The sequence below is a fragment of the Rissa tridactyla genome, chromosome 4, assembly GCF_028500815.1.
Source record: "Rissa tridactyla isolate bRisTri1 chromosome 4, bRisTri1.patW.cur.20221130, whole genome shotgun sequence".
Taxonomy (NCBI): domain Eukaryota; kingdom Metazoa; phylum Chordata; class Aves; order Charadriiformes; family Laridae; genus Rissa; species Rissa tridactyla.
The window spans coordinates 31,394,727-31,404,076 of record NC_071469.1 but is presented as its reverse complement, the minus strand read 5'-3'; the positions used below and the strand labels follow the sequence as shown (position 1 = coordinate 31,404,076).

General features: G+C 48.5%; 1 protein-coding gene and 1 long non-coding RNA gene across 4 annotated transcripts in view; one reads left to right on the top strand and one right to left on the bottom strand.

Annotated features, from left to right (window-relative positions):
• Window positions 1–3,655: 3,655 nt before the first annotated feature.
• LOC128909026 (uncharacterized) lies at window positions 3,656–9,032 on the bottom strand. Of its 2 annotated transcripts, none has more exons than XR_008466184.1 (4): window positions 8,937–9,032; window positions 6,060–6,158; window positions 5,131–5,179; window positions 3,656–3,803 (listed from the first exon to the last, which is right to left on the bottom strand). It is a non-coding gene; the product is annotated as an uncharacterized LOC128909026 (long non-coding RNA). The 2 variants fall into 2 exon arrangements; XR_008466185.1 differs by lacking the exon at window positions 8,937–9,032 and adding an exon at window positions 6,260–6,297.
• The window catches only part of BRMS1L (BRMS1 like transcriptional repressor), a 25,166-nt gene continuing 23,779 nt past the window's right edge, over window positions 7,964–9,350 (top strand). For both annotated transcript variants that reach the window (XR_008466183.1, XM_054200120.1), the window contains exon 1: window positions 7,964–8,166. Coding sequence is in view for 1 of the 2 variants with exons in the window: in XM_054200120.1 (XP_054056095.1) it covers window positions 8,031–8,166 (136 nt within the window). In the remaining variant the exon portion in view is untranslated. The remainder of the gene's footprint in view (window positions 8,167–9,350) is intronic.

The following is a 9,350-nucleotide window of genomic DNA, read 5'->3' as shown; positions in this document are numbered from 1 at the left end:
CCCAGGCGTCCCTATGGCAACCGCGCCGTGACGTCACGGCCGGCGCTCCCCAGCGCACCTCCGAGGCGCGGCGGCGGGCGGATGGACGGGGCTCCTCCCTCCCTTCCTCCAGCACGGGAGGGGCAGCTGCCTCTGCCCGGGGCTGTCACGGGCCTCCCGGCCAGAGGATGGAGAGCCGGCACCGGAGCAGCAGAGCCGCGTGCTCGCTTCGGGAGCGGGCAGCAGCGGGTGGTGCGGGAAGCTGTACTTCAGCTATTTGTACGTAAAATACAAAGTTATCCCATTGCAGCGCTACTTCTGGCTATACAGAAGCGTAGTGAGGTATAGGGGGGAATCCCGTGGGGAATAAGGAGATAAAATCCAGGCGGTGACTCCAAGCCTTTACTCACGACGCCTCGGTTGGGCAGCCGCAGCGCTGTGCCTCGCCATTCCTCATCCCACACCGCTCCTCCAAGTGCGGCAGCTCCTCACCCCTGGCTCCTGCCCATAGTCCCTTCCCACTTTCCCTGCCTGCGGCATGGAGACCTGACCATCACGGATGGCTGGGTCCAGCCCCACGCTCTGGGGCAGCCTCGTTTCGTCTGCGTAGGACGGCCATGGCCACGCTGCTCCTACAGCAAAGCCAGAAGCAGGCTCAAGGGACAGCATCTGTCCCCGTCCCGCGCATCACCTCGCCAGCCAGGCCTGCCACAACCGACGGGATATGTACGAGATGCCACATAAACTCTACCACTGAGGGCTCAGTTCATAATATTGAAAAAGCCCAACGTTTCTCCAAAAAGCCTGACTTTAGTTTACAACCGTGAAATTTATGAAATAGAGAATTCTTGGACTTTCCAATAGACATGTGCTGTTGTGTCATTTAAGATTCATGATTTCCAGCATCACTTTGCTTGGACGTTTTTAAGTAGTCCCTAGTGCTCACTTTTGCATTGAGGATATCCAGTTCCCCCAGCTAAAAGCCTGATTACAACAGCTGGAGTTTTTAATATTGGCAATATTTAACTATTTGAGACTTGTTATAAATTGTAAGAGTTGTCAACATTTACGTACCTCTTAGATAAATAACACAACCCGAGTATTTAAATGCATGACCAGTAACAGCTAATATTACAAGCAAAAGGGCAGCGGGATTTAGTCAGCAGGGCATCAGTGATGGAGTCAGTGTCATCTCCCACCAATGTGGTCTGCCCCAAAGCATCTCAGATTCTACCATCTCTGTAAATGAGATCTGAAGATTAGCAATGTTAGGTAATAGCTAGTATTACAATAATTTATTTTACCGTAAGGCAGTACATTTTAGCTTTCTAAGATCTGATAACAATACATTGATTTATGTGCTTTGCTTCCTAAATTTCGTGAATTATAAGGACATTTTTGTATTTTGTCAATCTTTAAAAGATATCTTTTCTTTGGAGAATTTGCTTGCTTTTCTGATAATTTTTTGGTCTTTAACGCAAGACACAGCTTAAAAGTAATAGATAAAGACCTCACCAAAATATTAAATGAGAGGAGGGAGTGGTGTTAACTGAGATAATAATGGCTTCTCCAGAGAACCTCCTTGTGCAGGGCACACCAGACAGGAAGGGCATGTTCTATGCACAGCGAAAGCCGTGATTTTGCAAAGGCTTGACTTTCAAGCATGTGACTTCAACGCTTTGATTATGCATGGAGGACAAGGTTAGAAAATAGCAGGATTAGTTAGGGAGGGGTTAGGTTCTGCTGCATTCCAGGCGGCTATTACTGTACCCAATTCTTTGCTTTTGCACCTTGAAAAAAGAACTTTTCAAACATTTTTGTTCAGCTGTAAGGACACCCCCCATAAGTAAGTTTAACTAAACTTTTAAAGGAGTAGGGTAGACAACTAAGTGCTGCAGAACTCTTTTCTCCTTCTTTTAACCCTCTCTACAGGGCCCCATAGGGCACTCAAAGTAGTGGGGGCAACTGGGTCACACTCGTACCATCAATTAACTTCTCACAATTCATCTAGGATTTATGATTTCCAAAGAATTCAGCTGTTGCCAAGTACTACAACTATGGGGGTTGTCTTGGTTTTGAGAAAGGTGCCTCTCTAAATTGCACCCTGGGCATTAGGATGGTGTGTTGCAATCCTCTGGGTATGTGGCTTTGCCTGTGCTACAGTATTCCTGTTTGGGAACCATCCTGAGTAACACATTTTTAGTTAACTTAACTGGCAACTATTTACTTTGAGAAAAAGACCACCAAACCTAGATATTTAAGGTTTGAATAGTCAAAAACAGGGTTCTGTACTGTTTGGTACTCTAGTGTAACATATTGATACTGGAGATGTTGGACACTTTGACCAAAGCAGTCAAATATCAGGATCCTGTAAGATGTTTCTAATATTAGAAGAATGGAACAGCTAGCTGTTCCTTCAACAAAATCCTGTTCCTCTGCAAAAAAGCACAAATTCCCATTTCATTTACACAACCCCATAGCTCACAGATGAAATGTGTAATCTATATGCTTCTGTAATTAAGGGAAAGAGCTCTTCATGAGCTAATACTCGCCTGTGCAACCAATTCTTGCTTTATTGCTTTTTTTTGTTAAGCAGTGCATCAGCATTAATACCTTTGTGTGAGCATCTGGTACAAAGTCAGAACACTGCAGTCTTTCCAACCACCAAAGATCCCAAGCTTGAATAAATTTTTCCATGAGCTACAGAATTAATGAAGCCAGATGAGTCATGAGTCACCTCCTTTCACAACCACAAACCTTCCTCTGCTTAGTCCTCCCCTACTTATTTGAGATGGGCAAGAGGCCTGACTGCCATTAAGTCCTGACTACGTGTATACAGGTTGGTGAGCTGACTGCTGCCTCTTGGATGGGTAAAAACTAAGTTATGTGTTTCCCTCTGTGGGCCATTAATAGGGGTTCTTTGTTCCAGATACTGTTTCACAAAACACACAGAAACTTGGTATCTTTAACACTTGTGCTCTTATGTAAAATTAGATCTCAATTAGGCAATGGCTTCAAAAGTAGCAGGGAGAGCGCAAGTGAAGAGAAACCCAAACCAAAACCCAACGCAACAATCATTACCTAAGCTTTATTTTCTTAACTAGGACTGTGTCAGCCATGCTTAAAGAACAGAAGGTAGATATGGCCTATTGTGATGAGAAACTTTCGTACCTGTGAAAGTTATTTTCAACTGGTGTAACGATTACTAATTCCTGGCCAGCGGTGTCAGAGAATTTAGACTTTTGCTGTGCAAAGTCACCTCCAACTCACCATGTTTGTGTTCTAATGTAAGCACTAGCACCCTTATCTGATATGAAAGAGGTTTTGAAATGTGAATACACTAACACAGTGGCAGTTACAGCAACTACTTTTTTTAACTGAAAGTGCTCAAACACTCTCTCTCAACCACGGAGATGTTTTCTTTTTCTTCCCCAACTTATGAAATAATTTTGCAATATTGACAAACCCACAAAAGAACTTCCAGAAGAGAAAAGCCCTGCAGAAACTCTGCACGTCTGCCAGCTTCTAGGGGAGAGCCAGTTTTGCAGAGATTGTTTCTGTTTTATCAAAGGAAATATATTGCCCCCAATCTCTCCCCTTATCTCACCTGCAGGAGTAAGCACGGTCTTTTAGAAATAGTCATATCATTTTGAGTTTATTTAGATTAGTAGTTTTGAGCTTACTTTACACCATTTGCAGCATATGCCAGAATATCTTGCGTAGATAATATATGAGCTGAGGGAGGAACATGATCCAATAGCCTTCAAACATAGATAGCAGCTTGCACACCGTGACCACTCCTTTAACTTGGTGCTGACCTTGTCCTGCAGGAAAAATAGTCTTTTCAGTGTTCTTGTGACCCAACTCCTAAGTATTGCACTTTGAAATTGGGAGTGAAGAATCAGATTTAATTTTATAGATCATCCAGTGTATCATTTCTTTGTGATACCGGAAAAAACCTATTTCAAGTGACATAATTTGGTTTGCCAGAGTTCACAAACACCCCAGTGCTACCACTTCTTTCTTAACCCATACTACAGGTGAGGCCCAAGAACTGCCTGAAACCTCACACGTATCTTCCAGATAAATTTATCTCATGATTCTTCTTTCATCGTTAATAACACATACTGATAGACCTGGCGAATATGTTGATGTCCTGTCCCCTTTGGAGGACCTCACCCCCCACAATCAAACTTGTGATGACCAGTCCAAGGCAAACTGCATCTTTGATCTGGGAGAAACTCCTAGTGAGAAGATAGTTCAAACTCATTAAGATGTAGTGCACTATATTGGATCAAACACAGTAAATGCTCTTTTGTCCTTGCTTCTCCTTGAAGGTTTCATCTTACGAAGGTTTTCATCACACCTGTGTCATACTGACTCACATTATGTATCTTTGGCTTCTCTCTTTACAACCCTCCCCTTGTTAGAAATACTCAGTTACTACGCAGTTACTCACTACAACAAAAGCTGCCAATCAGGTTGATAATCAGAAAGCTAGTAACTGCTTTTCAGATTCTAGAGTGATACATGTTTCTACTCACTGTCTCCATTCAACAAATTAGTTGTAAAATTACAGCTCTGCTTCCTAGCTTTTTCTGAAGATGTCTGGTCTAATAGCCACCATGCTTGTGCCAGGTTCCACTTTTCTCTGTGTTTCACAGCTGTCATTCAATAGCCAGATTCAGATTATTGGTTTATGTGCCCAGATTAAGTCCTAGGAAGCTGATGCCTGCATTTCCAAGCTTTTCCTCTTCATACGTGTGAGTTCCCATCTTCAATCATCTCTCTCTTTCCCAAACTGGGAAAGGGGATTTCACCATCTGTCAAGGTCTGTGCTGGCCAGCATTTTATTTATGATTGTTATCATGTCCAAATTTTTCTCAATACCAGCTTTCAACAGAATTGCTAGTTTTGAATTTTACATTGTTGCCAACTGTCCCTGTTAATGGACTGTGTCTCTTTCTAATTGTTCAAAAATAGCACATACCAGCTGTTAATCCCCACTTCCCCATTAAATGCAGAGCCAAGCTGATGAGGACGATCACAATCACCTCCTTCTTAATGACTCTTTCACTCTGATGAAGGGTATAAGTCATGATCCAGAAAAAAACATAGCTTTGTGGGCATCTCATGCTTCTTTTCACGTACCTTGATAAAATGGTCAATCCAGTCCTCTGGTAGCTGACTGGATTCCTAGCTGGTATGTACACACAGTAAGACACAAATCTTTGCAAGTCCTCTAGCAAGCCAGACAGAATGTTTTCTTTCCCCCCTCCTTCTAGCACGCATCTGGCCCTAGACAGCCAATTAAGATAGGTGTTCCCACTTTATATGTTAAGGGTTTATAGATTATCTGATTAATCATATTTCTGGGAACAAATTATAAAACGTCGCTAGCACTGTGCCACCATATGTAGCTCCGGGCAATACCCTTTTCTCTTAGCTTTTCTAACACTCCATTTGGACAGTCAGATTAACTTCAACCAGTAACTATTTTTTTTCTCCTCAAGACACTAGATGTTTGTATTGCTTTAGGTGGGTATTTCCCCCCTCTCCTGGCTACAAACAGAATAGAAGCAGCATGTAAAATCATGTATTTCTAAAAAAAAATAATTCTGGCTCAATTCCCCATCCTGGTTGCTGATTTCCATCGTGGCATGGGAACTTTGATTTCCTTCTGGGGCTTATTTTTAGCTCCTTTAGACCTCGTTCCAACTGTTTGGAAAGGAAATTACAATCAGTCCAAAGGTTTCCTGATTTCCTGACATTCCTTTCCCTGCAACTGTTTCCAGTATTTTTTTCTAGCCCAGAGCATTTGATTTCTAGTCTTTTTATCTTGCTAGTCCAAAGGGCAACACTTGAATTTGGGATTATTAGACATTTTTTACTTATGGTTCCTTTTTGTCAAATCCCCATGGATTCTCTGAAGAGAAATTTCAGATCCAGTTTGTGAAATTCACTGTTTTCCTTTGGGGACGTCTCCAGCTCCTGTTTCAGGCCTCCTCCTAACTCCTTTCGGCCATCTGAATATCAGGCACCCCTACTAACACTTTTTCCACGTTAGCTGGAAGGAATACCTGCTTACGACACAATTTCTTGGTGACGGTCTCTGGAAATTTTCCAAAAACTCTAAGAACCGGCGCTCAGCCACATGTTGGGGTCCCGCAAAGCGGTTCCTAGAGAGGGAAAACCCGAGGGCGAGGTCAGTCGCTGTTGCTCTATTCAATAACCAGAGCCATTATAATCACCCCAGCCCCTGTCCCCTCCGTTCTCCCACCTTCCCCGGGGCTGGGGGCAACCCGGGAACCCCCCCCCGCCCGCCGGCGCAGAGCATGCGCCGGGCGCGGAGCATGCGTGGCCGCCCCCTTCCCCCGGCAGCGCCGTGCCTTTCGGAAGGCTGCAGTCCTCTCAGAAATCGTAGGGGGTGTTTCCTGCCCTGTGCTTAAAATGATAAAAATCGCCATGGGTGCGGGGGAGGCAGTGCCAGGTTCGGCTGGGTCCCCAGGCAGCCACAAAGCCAGAGACAGCAGAACCAGAAGAGATGGAGCTTGCATAGTGAGGGGTGGGGAGGTGGTTAATTTTGTCTAATATTTCTCTCTCTGTGAAGAGGTGGCACACCTACACGCGCTCCTCTTGGTGGAGATACAGGGAAATGAGTTGCTTTGGGTATACAGAGATGTGGGAGAAAAGAAGTGACTAACGTACAGTGCTGGTTGTTGTGGGCGAGGTGGGCAGCTATTGCCATGGAGGTAGAAGTCCATGGGGAAGCTCAGAAGCTATGAGCTGCCTTACAACGTAACAGGCACAACATCCTTCTGGACTGTGGGGAGTGACTAAGCCTGGATCTCTCAATATGAAGAAGTGCCACTGCTGGGTAAATACAACCTTAACGTCACTACAGCAGCACATCATGTCACTGGGACACGCTCTACTGGACCTTCACCTGGCCCAGACGTCAGAAGCAAGCCCGTGGCTGCACAAGCAAGCTTGCCTTTGCCCCAAAGATACTGCCCGTGCTTACCTGCAGGCCAGAGGTGACTGTGTTTCATGGCTTTTGGGGATCCCTGGCAGACTTTCCTCTGCATGCATACGTCCTGAGGTGAAGCTAACCTCATGGCAAGGGGACAGCTGAGACAGCTTGCCCCAGTAAGCACCATTCACCTTCGGTACATCTTACACAGCACAATTAATGGCAGTAGGTGAATGAACGGTAAAGTACTGCCACTCAAAGTCAGAAAACCTACCCCAACCCCACACAAATTACAGCGTATCCGCTTAGTCCCTTCTCAGGCCTGCTCTCACGGGTTGCTGTCATCTTTAGGGGACCGACTTAAGCCTGATTTAATTTAAAGCGTATTACAGAATGTGAAACTGGGGTAGATGCAGGTTCTGGTGGGGAGGTCGCTGTTGACAGGGACCTCTGTCCCCTGGAGCCCAAGGGGGAGGCGAGGGGCAGGCAGTGGGGCCGCAGGGGACGCCTTGCCAGGACGCCAAGCTGCCGGGCAGCAGCCGGGGTGGGGGGGTTGCCAGGCGGGCGGCGCGGCCAGAGGTGAGGTCCCCGCGTCCTCCCTCCGCTGTTCCGGCAGGGAACGGCAACGGTCGAACCCCCGGCCCCGCAGGCCCAGCTCCCCCGCCCAGGCCACCTGCGGGGAGACGCGGGCAGGTGCGACGCGCCCCTAACTCTGCCTGACCGCGACAGAGCACCTCAAGTGACGAGCGGTCCCGTGAATGCCCGCGGACGGGGGCGCGGGAAGCTCTCGCTCCCCGCCGGCCCCTCACGGTCCCCCCGCAGAGCGGCACCGCCCTCTTCTCCCGCCCCGCCCCTCCCCTCTCCGCTCCCGGCGGACGACAATTCCCAGAATGCCCCGCGCGAGGGAGCCACGCAAGCCTGCTGGCGGGGCTCGGCCAATGGGAGGGCGCGGTGGGCGCCGGGCGGGGTAGGTTGCGCGGGCGGGGAGGGGCGGGGCGGGGCTGAGAGGCCGGTGGCGGCAGCGGCGGAGCGGCGGCGGCGGGAAGGGCTGTCCCGGGGCTTGGCGGTGGGGTGGACGATGCCGGTCCATTCTCGGGAGAAGAAGGAGAACAACCACGATGAGATGGAGGTGGACTACGGGGAGAACGAGGGCAGCAGCTCGGAGGAAGAGGAGACCGAGAGCTCGTCCGTGTCCGAGGAGGGGGACAGCTCAGGTACCGGCGGCCGCCCGTGGGGCAGCGTCCCTGAGGGGGGACCGCGGCCGTTCCCTCAGCGCCCAGCGCGCTGCTCCGGGGGAGAGACCGGTCCCGCCCCCCCCCCGGCTCCGGTGGCTGCCGGTGCCCACCCCCGCCGTGACCCCGCCCCCCCGGCCCGGCCCGGCCCGGCCCTTGGCTCGGCCCCGCGGCTGCTCTTCGGGCCGCCGGCCGGGGGGGAGGAAGGTGGTGGGCCGCATGGGGATTGCAGCGCCGGCTTACCCTGAGCCGCCGGCTCCGGAGCCGCCTGGCACCCGGGCTTGGCGGACCGGGCCGCTCCGCTCCGTGTAGGTGCTGTGGGTTGTGCCCTGCTGGGCTTGAGTGCATGGCCCGCAGCGGGGTGCTCGCTAGGGTCTGCACTTAAAGACTGGCATACATACATACATACGTGTGCATGCATGCACATGTGTGTGCTCACATATACATATGTATTTCCTTGTATGCAAAATCGCGAATTTCAGGTAGATGTTTTGAGGCCTGCCTTTGAGGGGGCATTGGCAACCCTGTTGGTGCCATTGGCATTTTTGCAAGGCATTTCAACCTCTACTCTGCTCTACTCCTTTTTTCATAGCTTCCTCTGGACTGCAGGTTTTGAATGATATTAGTAGGTGAAAACAAACTTTAAAAGGATTACTTTTTCTGTGCTCAGTTTCCACTGTGTTAAAGAAGGTTATTATCTGTTCAAACTGCCCTTGTAACTACAACGGGTAAGTTACAAAATGGTCACTTACTGGGAAGCGTACTGGTCATCAGATGCATAACACTGCTGCTTTGAAATCACCGGGGCTCCATAAGTAAGCAAGCTCCATAAGCAGGATCTGTGTCACTAGAAGGGCTAGCTGAAAAACAGTATCTGTGTTCAGTGCTAGCTATGGTCCTAACTTGTGTTTCTGTCAGTTTAAGTGATTTAGAGTGGTCTGCTGGGATCTTGTCCCATGGCTGTACTAGCACATTGACTTATGGCACAAGCGCCGGGCTTGGCACAGTGGAAGGAGTGGGCCGCCATGAGCTAGACAAATTACACAGCTGTGAAACTATATTTTACATATGTTGGCTTGTGATTGATTTATCCGTGTGCGTTAATGTCCTTAATGTACAATTGATTCTTCATTTTTGTTTTTAAAAGATCTGGGAGATCTTGAATG